The 14,363-nt window shown below is 41.0% G+C and overlaps 1 protein-coding gene across 1 annotated transcript in view; it reads right to left on the bottom strand.

The window, feature by feature from the left end:
* DNAH1 (dynein axonemal heavy chain 1) overlaps window positions 1–14,363 on the bottom strand; it is a 118,921-nt gene that overhangs the window by 78,775 nt on the left and 25,783 nt on the right. Inside the window, exons 11-21 of the mRNA XM_083429266.1 lie at window positions 13,876–14,174; window positions 12,190–12,340; window positions 10,383–10,576; window positions 9,069–9,294; window positions 8,138–8,257; window positions 6,811–6,893; window positions 6,130–6,271; window positions 5,564–5,719; window positions 3,708–3,906; window positions 1,996–2,249; window positions 1,260–1,472 (exon numbers count right to left, since the gene is read on the bottom strand). Coding sequence (XP_083285392.1) covers window positions 1,260–1,472; window positions 1,996–2,249; window positions 3,708–3,906; window positions 5,564–5,719; window positions 6,130–6,271; window positions 6,811–6,893; window positions 8,138–8,257; window positions 9,069–9,294; window positions 10,383–10,576; window positions 12,190–12,340; window positions 13,876–14,174 — 2,037 coding nt within the window. The remainder of the gene's footprint in view (window positions 1–1,259; window positions 1,473–1,995; window positions 2,250–3,707; window positions 3,907–5,563; window positions 5,720–6,129; window positions 6,272–6,810; window positions 6,894–8,137; window positions 8,258–9,068; window positions 9,295–10,382; window positions 10,577–12,189; window positions 12,341–13,875; window positions 14,175–14,363) is intronic.

Raw genomic sequence — 14,363 nt, 5'->3', positions numbered from 1 at the left:
GCCTTAACTACCAAGATAGAAACATTTTATTACAAAGCCTAAAATTACTACTCTGTGGGGAGGTTTTCTTCAGTAAAAAAAATCTCAATGCCTTCACCATGTGGAAATCCCATATCAGTAAAAGGAGTAAAAAAGAAGGGAAGGCCAGGCACAATTCCAAATCCACACACAGCGCACACATAATCACATCAGAAGAAGCTTGTCACCTGATTCCTTACAGCCTTGGGTTCCATCCCTTTCTCATCCTGAGGCAATCAGAACATACTCTGCAGACTCTGGTTCAAGCGCATAAGGATGGCTAATGCCCATTAATAAAGCAAAAGAACGATAACATAAAAGCACATGTTCTGCATTGTCAAAACACTTCACTAATAAAAGTACTGTACTATTATTACCTGTTCATTGCAAAAGACCTGCTTGCTTCCATCAGAAACTAAAAGGCTTATTTAAGATATTTGAGTGTAAGAGCTGCCATCAAATTGCTGTAAGTGCGGGTGTGTGCACACAATTAGGGATGGGTGGGAGGGAGGTGCTTCTCTCCCTGCCCCAAAACCAGAATGAGTACAAAGATGAAACTACACCAGCAAAATTCTTATAATTGTGTGTGAGAGTTCAGCACGGAGGGTAGGTGGAAGAGAGGTGCTGAACCCTCCTGCTTCTTCACTTTCACACCTGAAATGGGTTTTAAACCCTTTCATCTGGTTATGTCTTATCTTGAAGCCTCAGTGGAACAAAAGGAAACTCTGAAAGCCATTAAAAGATGGCATTCATTTGAACATGTCTTTGGGCCAGAACTATAGTTCTCTGACGTACAGCTCCACCACCATTATGTCTAGTTTGGCCCTCATCTACTCATATGCCTAATGGTGAGACCTAGCAATTACCAGTAACACCTTACAAAATTAGGCTCTTCAGGGTGATCAAGAGAGTGATTAAATATGCAAGGCCATAATTTGTTGTTTATTAAAAAAAGGGGGCCAAATTTTCACAGGATGAAAAATCCTCTTTAAATTACTGAAAGAAGTGAAGCCTTGTGGCTATCCAGTCTCATTAAAGTCAGAATCTGATCCAAAGCTCTGTGTAAACTATAAACTGTACACAGAGCTCCCATGTCAACAGGGTCTGATCTCTGAGCATGTATTGGAGGTATGTATACAACATTGTCCCCAGCCTATCATTCTCACAGCTAAATTGGAGTATCCCCTCTGTTATTTCAGATTCCACTTTCAAGCGCACAAAAGAATCTAGAAAATTATTACCTGCGTCATCTTTAGCTTATTTTCCCAAGTGTTGATCCTTTCCTCAAATGGCTTCTTAAATGGCGAGAAGGACATGCTTTGAGTCATAACAATGTGGTCATCCAGCAGCTGAGAAGCTTCATCAGGACTCTTCAGAATAAACGTTTCTGTTTCTTTATAGGGAACTACATTGAAGAGGATGTATTCCCATTCGTGCTCCATCTTATCCAAGGCCTGGGAAATGAGAAGCAATAAATCTTTAGTCCATATCGAACAGACTTTGCAAAACACTTGCTTCCTTAAGGTGGCAACTAGTGAAAAGTTAATGGAGGTTAATGATCATGGTAACAGACTGAGACTAGCTATAGAGAGAACAAACAAAGGACATGGAAATTACTTTCCATCAGAAAACTCGTTTGGGATAATACATAGACAGACAGGTATAGAAGTAATTGCCAACGAGTTCCTTCCAAGCTCAAGTTACCTAGCATTCTCCAGATCTCCCATACATTCCCAACATCATGCCAAATTAAGAAGTACCTATTTTGCTAGCGCATTCAGAAAGTCTACCTATTTTTTAAAAAAACATTATTTTTAGCTGACTAGTGCTTTTGTTAGACATTTTCAGAAATATTTAGGGCAAATGTTAAAATCCCTGGATATGAGGAACAATCAGAAGAAAAGCATTCATCTACAGAAAACACTGCAGCATAAAGGATGACACCGCAAGGAAGGTCAGACAGAATGGTCTCCTTACATGCTCAATTGAGTATTCCTTCCCTGCAATCTCAGCTATTTTGGCTATGATCTCGATGTGATCCTGAAGCTTCATCTCCAGACAGCGTGCAAACGTCAAATTGGCCTTCGGCCTCACATTGATTTTGATCTCTTCAGAAAGCATCTCCCAATGACGGTTGCGCATACCAGGATTGCGTAGACCTTGAATCAGGGGTATGTATGGTCTGAATTCCTCAATCTTGCCACGGATTTCCACTGCAACTTCCTGGCATGCTTAACAAAATATAAAAAAGTACCATCAATCAACAGTTCTAAGGTTACATAATATAGTGCAAATCAGAACAGACTCATTGAAATCAACAGATGTAAGTCACTTAAGTCCACTTATTTCAATGGGACTACTCTGACTATGACAAACATATCAGCCATTGTGTGCAGAAACACAAGACTAAATTGTTTGCTTTAGGGAAAGGGTACTGGGCAACACAATGTTACATTATCCAAAGGGAAATGTTGTATGCTGCCCATAATTTGTTCCTTATTTGTACATTTGAATCAATACCATAATATTTTCTTTAATACATATATTTGCTCCCTTTTAAGTTAGGGGAAAGGTACAAGCTCTGCAAAGAATAGGAGATAATGGGTTGTAGTCAACATTTGTCAGAGCAAGCACTCATGTTTACCTGATCTCCCCTCTCCTCCCCCTACATGCTGTTCTGGGGGTTCTCCCAACATTCCATATTTGAAGAAGTGGGGAGAAGAGGCTTCAACTAGGCAGGGGTGGCCAACTCCCAAGAGACTGCGGTCTACTTACAAAATTAAAAACTGCCAGTGATCTACCCTCATGGGGGGGGGCAGGTCTATGTTGTTGACCTTTTTTTAGGGAGGAGGAAAGCCCCATTTTTTAGGGTTTGGGGGCAGAAAAAGGAACAGTCACTCATCAACAAATCACTGAGGAAACAAACAGCCTCACTAACTGAACTCCGTCTTCCATTCTGAAAATCGTGCAACAATGGGGGGCGGGGCAAGGGGGCGGGGCCAGAATTGATTTTGACAACGCTAAGGAAAGGGACCTAGCAATTGACCATGATCTATCAAAACCTCCTGGGGATCTACCAATAGATCACGATTGACCTGGACATCCCTGTACTAGAGCAACAATGAATACAGTTCATCTGCTTTTAAATTATTAAATTTAGCAAACTGTGATGTACGGGTGTGTAGCCTCCGTTTATTCTTGCAATGAAGGACTAACACCCCAGCACCGTCTTTGACAAGATCAGAACATTGTGATATAAGAAAAGCCAATTCTGGAATACTTGCTCTATTACACAACTGTGTATTTTTAATCCTGCTTTGAATGAGTCACCTTCACTCATACATATTCCTTCAACTCCTCCTCTGTTAAGGTTGATTCACTGCAGCACTTAGAACACAATTAATTGTTTAGAATAAAATACAAGTCAAGAAAAGAAACAAGATTCCCCCACTATAGAATATTTTACAGTGTTAATATGAAGCCATTGTAAATATAATTTTAGAGAACGTTTGCAGTTCTACTATATCTTTACAATTTCTGAAATGGTTGCAAGGGATGCTAAATCTGTCAGTTTTGATTTCTCCCCATTTCTCATTTCCCCAATATTAATTTCAGTTGATCCCATTTCTGTTTGCTTTTTGAATCTGTTTGCTTTTTAAAAAAATGACATTTCAAGGCTCTGTAGCTACCTGGAATATCCTTGAACTGTTTCACACACTTGTGCATTGTCTTAAAGGACTCGTTGACATTCTTCTCCAGCTGTTCTGCATCAATTGCAGACAGAGGATCATTCATCCAGCTGTCAGCCCAGCGAAGCCAGTCCGATGCTGTAGTCCAGAGATCATAGAAGGGCTGAAAGTCCTTAACCATCCTGGACAGCTTATCGTACTGGAGAAACCAGAAGAATATTACTAACTGCTAATGGGCACATGTTCCACAGAAAAATAACCTGTAACGTCTTCCAAACAATTCCAGCATGCCATCAGGGTGTACATTCGCTAGGTTGTTCTCTCTAAGTCAGCAGGGAGCCTTGAACTGACTTCATGAAAGTACCTTCTCTTTGTCTAGTGGGCAAGGGACCTTCCCTTTGTTTCTTGGGCACAATATGTGACTATACATGTGCCAAGATTACAATAGTCTCAGAGTTTCCATGTGGATTGGGTCCAGGCTATCTGAAGGAGCTTATCGCCCTATGAGACTGCCTGAGCTTTGAAATCTTCCAGGGAGGGTTTTCTCTTGGTCCCACTACCTTCACAGGCACTTTTGGTGAGAACACAAGAGAGAATCTTATTCATGGCTGCTCCCAGATTGCTGAACTCTCTTCCATGGGAGGCTAGGCTGGCCCCCTCTCTGATTTCTTTTCAGCGGCAGGCAAATACTATTTTGTTCAGACAGGCCTTTTGCCACTAACTAGCTGTTGTGGCAGGATCTTCTAAGGGTGGGTGCTGTACTCTGTGTGTGTGTTTGTATGCACTTCTAAATAGTTTGAAGTGTTTACAGTGCTGTTTTAATAGCTCTTTTCCGATTTAAAAAATATTTATATTAATTGTCTGTTTGTAGCGGTATTTATTTTAATTCATGCTGTGAGCCACCTTGGGAGAAAGGCAGGTTATAAATAAAAGTAACTAAATAAATAGGGAAAGAGAGGAGAAAGGAGAACAGACACACACTGTACAAAAGTGCACACAAACCATATTATCCTATATATAAAGGGAACAAAATCCAGTCATTAAACAACATTAAGTCCCATAGATTTCCACAGGAAGAACTTGATCATATAACTGTGCACTCTCATTCAGAACCATGTGACATGCTTCTATTTGACTAGATCACTTCTTCTCTTTCTGTTTGTTTCAAATATTTTATTTTAGTTAGCCATAATTATTACATGACCACAGAAAGATTCCAACACAATTAATTCTGCTATATTAGAGATCTCACACAATTATTAATACCCATTTAAATGCAAAAAATGTAAACAATTATTTGGATTTCTCCTTATCCTCTATGGAAAAGAAGCAAATACAACGTCCCATTCTTTTTAAAAGTAGCTTATTTAAAATAAAAGATTTTTTTAATAGCATCTTTAAAAACAAAAAAACCAACAGCAAGAAAAAAGTGTTAATTAAATAGCACATTTGGAGTTTTAAGGTTTCAGTAAATGAAATCATCATATAGAAATTCCTAATCCCCAATAGCTGCTTCTTGCTTCTGAGCTGGGAGCCAAGCCAACAATATAGCTTGCAGCCATACGTTTATGAAAGTTTTGAGATCTCTGCCACATGAATTGCTTCATGAATGCCTTGCATCTTCCAGCTCTTCTTGCATGGGATCTCCCAAAAAACTGAGAATAATATAATAAAGTGGAGTGGCTAGCATACTACTTTGTTCTGTGCCAGTTTAGTGAGACCATATGGTTAGAAAATGAAGGTGAGCAACATGGTGGAGTTATAAAGAAAGACTGGCAATATCTGGTGAAGTTTCTGCTGTTATCAACAGAGATGCAAAAAGCAGAATGTAGGTAGCAAGGGAGTTGGGAACTTACATTAGTCACTGGCACCCCAAAAATCCGTTCCCTGTTGTTGTACAGTAAAGCCAATTGCTGGGAGTCCTTCAAATGCTTCTTAATTCTTCTAGCTTCATTGGCTATCTCATGTGCCCGGTTTATATCACTGTGTGCAGAAAACCCTGCAACAGCAATCTGTGAAAGAAAAGCAGTCATAGCAAGCAGGAAGATAGAGCCCATGATACATAACCATAGATTTGGGAGAGGTGGATAGTGTATTTTAAGATCCTTTAAATGGTCATAAATACTGGATAGAATCCTGCTAATAGCAAGTCTCAGATGGCTATGAGTATTTACCGTGTAAAGTAGAAACATTTCCCTCTCTCCTGGTCACATTGGAACTTGCTAGCTAAGGATGATAATGCACCCTGAGTAATGGACAATCACCCACAACAATGATCTCTATGTCCCTAGGCTCCATGAGGAATAGACCCGGCTAACTCCATGTGTCAAGCTCTTATTGTAGTTCATCCCCAGCTACCAGCTGATGATAGTTGATACTTAAAGTGAGTGTAGAGGACAACTCTGGTGCCCATTATCAGTACCTGAAGACCATCCAGCCGTTCCAAGAAGTTGGTTTGATCCATGAGCTGAATTTTACGGAATCTTTCTTCATCTTCAATGTGCTGCTGCCTTATCAATTCAATCTGTGTGGTGATCTTCAGAGGCCAGCCACTTGCAGCCCACCTGACAACATAAAGAGAGTCACACAAATGCACCATGTATCCAATCCTCTGAGATGATCAAAGCTGTAGCTCAGCAACATCTAGTGGGGCACAGGCGCCCCCAAAACCCTGCCTTGCTGAGTCTTACAAATTGGGTGCATGGAACGCACTATATTACAAATCTGTAATAAAATGCTGACACCCCATGGCAACTCTCAAATCCCTGTGAACACCTTGCACCCACACAGAAATACACAGCCTAACAATTTCATGCTGTGCAGCCCCCAAATTCACTGGCTTTTCATGAAAAATAAAACAAAATAAAGGCCTCCGGTTTGCTAAAAGCCTCAGAAACAAGAAGGTTGCTTCAATCCCTGGCCCAGAGACTGGCGCCATCACTGGTTCTGCATTTGAATAAGGTAGTTCAGTGGGCATCTTTTCTGGCGGCCTGAAGAGATTTGCTGAAGCCCTTTGATGTGCAAATAAAGCCCTGAGGCAGAAAATATGGTATCTGAAGCCAAAGGTCTTGCTCTGACTGCAGGGGAAATGCCTTGTGCTTACTTGTCATTGAAGTCATCTTGAGTCAAATTGTAGAGGAAATCCTCCATGACTTCGTATTCTTCCATGACCTTACTTATCAATTCCTATGCAATGACAGAAAGAGAGAGGGGAGGCGATAAGCAGGGCTTTGCTTGCATGATCAAAATTTCATTCCATCTGTGTTATAATATTGTTGCACACAAAAATGCTGCCTAGAAGTCAAATGTCTGGGTATGGTGGTATTCGAGTATAGTGAAAGAGGGACAAGGAATACACTTCTACAGTTATTCCTAGGTTACAACAACACAGAGGATCCAGCAGGCCTTAGGAGTCTCAAGAAGCACTGGGTGAATGTGTTTTCTGTACCTTATTGTTTCATGAAAAAACTTTAATAAAATTCTTAACACAAAAAAAAAGAAAAAAGCAGCAGCACTGGGTGGAATTCGACATCATGCTGTGGTGAACATCCCATCAGCAGAAGCTTTGCAGGTTACCTGATGGAACAACCCCTGTCCTCTCTTCCTGGGGGTTCTTCGACACCTACTCCTGAGCAAATTTCAGGAGGGGGATCAGGGGAGGAGGGGAGCCCTCATGCAAGGCACATTAAGTGAATCTTGCTCACTGCTTCAGGCTAGGTACACAAAGCTTGAGAAGTGCCACAGGCCATTGAAATAGTGTATTATAATTCCACTCTGGTTACATTAATATGATACCACCCTGGTATGGTTAAGAAATCAATGTCAATGGGGGTCACTGTTAGCCCACAAGTTATTACTATGCAAATATTCAACATCTAAAATTTGTACTGAGCAAAAAGCTTTGAAGCAGGTGTGATAAGCAATCCAAACACAGGCAGGCATTTTAACACCTATCCCACCCTAGACACCTGCATGCTCTTTAACAATTCATGACCATGGTTGGTAGGCAGACAGCTGTCAGCCCAACTTGGAGGCATGATGGTTTACACACACATTCATTCACATACTATAGCACAGATGCTTAAACGGTGTATTGGTGAAATTTCATGCACTGAGTTAAGATCTGCTTTCCAGTGATTTCGTTAGCAAACTATGCATGAATAGCATGCATCTGTTTCTTACATCTGCTCCCTAAAATAATGAACTGGGAATTTGTCAACAGCTGTAGAGTTCCTTAATACCTTCAGTGCTACCTGATGAAGTGTTTTTGTAACTACCAACTTGCATCTGCATCTGCTAAGAGAATGTGATTTATTCAAAGCAGCCCACAATTACTGTTCTGGTCAGGATGCGGTACTGGATTAAAAGCTCAGTGATCTATCCATTAGCTACTTCACTCTAATAGTTTGATGTATGCAGCCACTTCTTACCTCCTGCACTTTCTGCTTCTCAGGGATTCCTTTCATCCACTCTCGCAGCTCAGCCAGCTCCTCAATGCTGTTTGGTTTTTCATAAATTTTTCGGCTGATGGCTTTGAAAGCTTCACAGATCTGCAGAAAGAAGTGATGACTCTCTGAATGATAATATTTAAACAAATAGTGAAATCATTTGATATAACTCAAAAGTAATTATAAGAATTCAACATTCCTTTAAAAACAACAACGACGAAATACGGAAGGACATTGGGCATACGGAAACATAGAGATTCTGACCAGGACAACATCACACCATGTACTTTTCTTAACTAAATATTAGGCAGGGAGGAAACATGGGACGGAGGCAGCCAAACACTCATTGGAATGTGTCCCTGAACATCAGCTGTGCAGGTCTTCATCTAAAGTCATCAAGAAGCTTGGAGGGGAATCAGGGCTTTGCGGATACATGTGATGATGGTTTTGCGCAGTTCGATCACAGGTGGCTCATACAGACCCACTGACTCCAGCAACGGTGTGCCACAGATGAACATGTTTTCAAGCACGTGCTGATGATTGGGATGGCATTGGGGATTAATAAAATGAGAATGGTGTAGCAGATTAGAAATGCTATAAAGAATACTGAAGAAGAAGGTTTTTGCACATGAATATGTTTGAAAGTGGCAATAGGAGAACCATAAACCTTTTTATATGATGCTCTTCCTGCACTGACACATTTGTGCAGAAGCACTTGACTTAACCGGCTGTTAGATCTCACACTAGAACAATCCCCAGCAGTACATATATTTATATATACATGCTAAGAAGAGTTCATAATTGCTGTTATGACTGCAATTCATTTCTTTTCCTTGTAACTTCTTTGCAATTGAAACTTCCAGAAACAGCTACAGAATTACTCCTCTGGATGAGTACCAAGTATGAAACTCACATCTTCCACTTGCTCATGTAAATTCTTAGCCAATATATCCAGCATAGTGGTGGCCAACGCTTTGCATTTCTTGGAAAGGTTTTGCCGTACGCCTTCAACGCTGAGATGAAAGGGGCCAATCACCATGCTACCGGGCAAGCTGTTGTCCAGCAACTCCTTTTCTGCCATATGCTTGTTAACAATCTCTCTCACCTCTTGAGCAGGAGGGCACTGCTCCAGATATGGTCTAGAGAAATATAGAATTATTATTAAGGGAAGACTCACCACCATAACACAGGTAAAGACAGGCATACTGCATACTGTGGCAGAATATGATTTCCCACTTACAGCAGGAACATATAATTTATAAACGGCAAATGTAACCAGTGAAAGGCTTCAAGGCCATCCAACAAATCTGCACTTGCAAAAGCCCTTGGAGATTAGAGGAAGGAAGCTGAGTTTGTTGTGCTGCAAGATCCACAGTCGGAGGATTACTAGTTGCTGGAAACTGCAGGAGGGCAGAGTGCTCTTGTGCTCAGGTCCTGCTCGTGGGGTTTCCCACAGGCATCTGTGTGGCCACTGTGAGAACAGGATGCTGGACTAGGAGGGCTATTGGCTTGATCCAGCAGGCTCCTCTTACGGCCTTATGATTGCTCTGACTAAACACAAGGTGGTGGTAATGGAGAGGTCTTTGCTTCTAGCACTTAGGAATGAAGAAAGATATAAACACATTCAGGGTAGAATGGCAGTTTTTAAAAACCCAAGGGTTCGTAAGGCCAGATTTACATACTATGCTCTTAAGATTTAAGGTGTGAATACAAGAAACAGGAGCAGATGTTGCTTCTTGTTCCCTGTTACGTGTATGCTTGGAGGCACCTAGATTTGTTACCTTAGGTGTGTAAAAGCCCTAAGAAAAGAAAACAGGTAGCCAATGACCACACTGATGCTAAAACAACAATGTACAGCAATCTGTTTCCCAGTGTACCTCACAGTACCATGGGCACAGTCCTAAGTTTTCTCCCATGAACAGAACATCATCCTCCCAAATGGGGTTTTCCTACTTCCTTTCCTGAAAATCACTTGTGGGGACTGGGAGACTCTTGGCAATCATATGTAATATGACATGGGGGCCTGCAGATAAAGGGTGAGTTGACCAAGTTCCCTCCTCCCACGTGCACAGATAAGTAACTTAGGGTCCAAGCCCATGTATTTGGGGGAACTTTGTCTTCTTCAGAAAACATCTGCCAGTACAGAAGGCAGCGCATTAATCTATCCATGCAACTATAGAAAAACCTCTTATGCAAGTCCCTGCTCTTCCCTTTAAAAGCTACATACTTTAGGAGGCTGTTGATATCACGGTTATTCAGTTCCAAGTACTTTTCATAATTCTTGGCATAAGCTTGGAGGGGAATCAGGGCTTTGCGGATACATGTGATGATGGTTTTGCGCAGTTCGATCACAGGTGGCTCATACAGACCCACTGACTCCAGCAACGGTGTGCCACAGATGAACATGTTTTCAAGCACGTGCTGAACAAGGGACAAAAGAACAGCCATTTAGCACAAACTGCTTCTATTTTCTCCTTCAGGTCTGTTGTACAAAACTGAAATCCATCTACTGCTAGACAGTTAATGCTCCTCCTGTTCTTTGTATTGGATACCTCAGTAAAAACCCATGCCAACCCAAGGAACCATAGCCTTAATCATAATACAGGTTACCATATATGTTTACCAGACTTTGTATAAACAAAAGCTTTCAGGGGTCTCAGTTTAGAGACCCATCTTTAATGTATGGAGCCCCACTTGAATTTCTGGTCATACTACTTGTGGTTTGCTCCAAATGTTGCCTCACTTGCGCTGCAGCTTATCTCTATGAGCTGCTCTTGGCTGAAAGCTGCCTACCCCAGCATTCAAGAGGTTAGGAATTTTGGATAATCTAGCCTTTAACATGGATTGTTGGCTTTCAAATGAAACAACCATGTGCAACTTAGTGTGCTTCAGATTTTTATGAGATCGTGCTGTGTGCCCTAAACAATACCTGCAGAGATCATTTCAAGGAGGCAGGAGACCCAGTATGCAAGACACCTCTTGATGGGAAAAGGACCTCCTACCTTAGCCAAAACCAACAACAGCACATTTCAAAAACTGCAGACAAGCAATCTTTAGGTTATTGTGAAGCTCGCTTTAATGATAGCTCTTGAATTATTTCAATTTTGTTATAAAAAGAAGCAAGCCTCTTTTTAAATTGAAGTGATAAGATAAATACACTAAACACATAATCACACATCTTGTACCCTGCCACTACTTCAGTGTCGGTATTAACAGCTTCAGGATTTAAAATTGCAACATTATTGCCGCACTTCTTATTTGAATCTGGCATGTTTTCCTCAATGCTAAAAGTGTTGGCTGAATCATTCTCCTGTTAGCAAAATCCTCCTCCTGCAGTATCATCCCTTGCACACCGCCCTGTTAAAATCTTTGAGATTTTATGTGACTGCGCATGAGTTGCTACATGAAATCTGCAGCACAAATCAAACTTCTTCTGACATTTCCCTAACACAGAAGAGATCAGGATGTGAAATCAAAGCAAATCTTCTATTTCTTGCATCTCACTACACATTAAGTGGAGAATCACATTATCTTCTCCTGCATGGAGAAAAGATAACTAATTTTCAGCAGGGCTAGACTTTCTTTCCACAGGCTTTCATTTTTTTTTTATTTTTGCAAATTACAGACACAAAAATAGGCCAATACCAAACTGGTTCTGAGAAAGGCTTGTCAATCTTCAATACCACACTCCAAAGCTTTTGTGTTGTGTTTCTCTCCATAATATTGTTATAATGTTCCTGCAATGCAGCCATAATACCCACATACGACTGTTGACGACCCACAGCTTAGTCTTTTGATGGAGCAATTCTTATGACCAGTAAGGCTACAATCTTATGCACACTTCCCTAGCAATAAGTCTAATAAACTATGGAACTTGCTGCTTCTGGGTACACATATAGGACTGCTCTGGAAAGTCAGCTTTGTAGTGTGCATCTCTAGTAGAAGCATCTATTTTCAGTAAGTGTATAACTTTTTACAAGATGGATCCTATTATTAGGGTAAGAAGGCATTTCAAACTCTTCAAGGTAACTCACTTTCTCCAGTTGTGGTATGGTGTGGGTAGCCCAGATCCCTTTATCAAACAGAGAAACAACTGTTGTCTCAAAATTCTCCAGGGGTGTGCTGAAACGAACACCCGAAGCGTCCAGAGCCAGATCAATTATAAACAGAGGATTTTTCCGTGGCCTATAAAAGGAAGAATATGGAGATCTCTGAGATTGTTATGAATGAATAGCTTCCAGAAACAATGCCTTTGCTAATTCAAAAAATAGATCAATTACTTCTCAGAAACATAGCCTAGCTCTGCTTGTGCATTTCCCGTGGAACCAGATGCCCTAAAAGGTGATAGGCAACCACATCTGTATAAATAGGCATAAGCATCAAATTTAGTGGAACAAAGGGAATCACTATGATCAAAAGGCATGTCAGTATCCTCATCATGCTTGCAAATATCCCTTCCTGGATTGGCAGAAAAAGTATAGAGGGGGTCCAGACTCATATTCACTATCCCTCTGCAATAAGTTGGGATTCACACATATATAATATATATTAATACATATATATTAATCCAGTCTGCCTTAAAGACATATCAGAAATGAGGTAGAACATTTGCGGGGGGTGGGGGTGGGGCTGTGCTCCACACTGTTCAACTTTTCTTATTCCAAACAGACACAGAAACTTATTTCATATTCTGGTAAACCAAAATGTACACAGCTGCAATGTATCTAAATTGACTCTGGCCCTTTTGCCAGTAGCAGAAAAGGATTTTTCTTCCTGATCTTCTTTATGGTACTTGTTTAATATTTGAAGACTGTTGTGTTTTCATATTTTTCCATTCCTTAGTTCAGTGAGTTCTGCTTTCCTCAATACCATGCTTTCTAACCTTAATTATTTTTTAGGTTCACACTGGAGCTTTATTCAATTTGTTTTCATCTGTCTCAAAATGCATACTCCAGACTGGGTAACATACTTCAGCTGAGGTCTACTGTTTCAACCCACTTCTCCAATCTGCCAAGAACAATGACTGACTTGAATTAAACTTGCTGGATGTTCGTAAGGTCTCTGTTAATATCTGCTGTGCCATGCACCCAAAAAAGCATGTGTACAGACACCACATGTTTTGCAAAAATAGGTTAACACTTGTAAAAATATCCCCTTAATAAAGTGGTCTTTGCATTTCTGGGGCCTACATCCAGGAAGCATGAGCATGCAGCGGAAGTGAAAAGGTAAGGTCCAAAAGGTTTGTTGGCAGCATGCTGCCAGCGGTGGAGCATGTCTTCCCAGGGATGCTTTAGTTGTGATTCCTGCATTGCAGGGGGTTGGACTAGATGACCCTCAGGGTCCCTTCCAACTCTACAATCTATGATTCTATAACTCTGGCCCCAAGACCATGCTAAACAGACACAGTAAGATCTTCTAATAAAGCCAATGAATACTAAAGCTATGGTGACTTCACTTTGTAACCTACAGACTCTTTGTGATGCCTGTCAGAAGCCAGCAATAACCCCTTAACTTGAGAAAAATTGGTGCCCAGCAATGTCCCAGGGGATGCTGAAGCATGCCAAAAAGAGGAGCCATGACTGAAGTGATTTTGCACAGTGATACCAATTCATCAAGAGAAAATTCAGAGAAAAAGAACCCTCCCGTTATATGAGAGCACACTGATCAATGTTCTTTTCCTTTCCCACAAAAATAAAACATCTCTCCATTTCTCTCCTTACTTGTATGGGCTGTTAACAAGGTCATCTCCCCACACCATATCTTCAGGGCAATTCAGGACACTGTGGCAGGAATCCAAGAAGAGCTGGGTGAAGTTTACCAGGGAATCCTGGATCAGATAACGTACAGAGTCCTGCAACATAAACTTGATGAGCTCCATCAGCTGATGAAGCTTGGACATCCGGTATACTTCCCACTTAGTCTCATACAAGTTGTACCAGCCTTTGCCTATGTCCCTCAAACTGCTTCTCACGGCTATCTTTAGAGTATTGATCCAAGTATCCTTAAGGAACATTGAAACCTAGATAAAAATAAAACAAAGAATGTCAACTACAGTGCCAAGTGACACATCTGCTACATTTTTGGGAAAGCTGTTTGCCAGTGTGGTGTAATGGTTAAGAGCAGCAGACTCTTAATCTGGTGAACCGGGTTCGCGTCTCCGCTCCTCCACATGCAGCTGGTGGGTGACCTTGGGCCAGTCACACTTCTT

This window comes from Podarcis tiliguerta (assembly GCF_965153285.1).
Source record: "Podarcis tiliguerta genome assembly, chromosome: 2".
Taxonomy (NCBI): Eukaryota; Metazoa; Chordata; class Lepidosauria; order Squamata; family Lacertidae; genus Podarcis; species Podarcis tiliguerta.
This window is presented reverse-complemented; position numbering and strand designations above follow the sequence as displayed.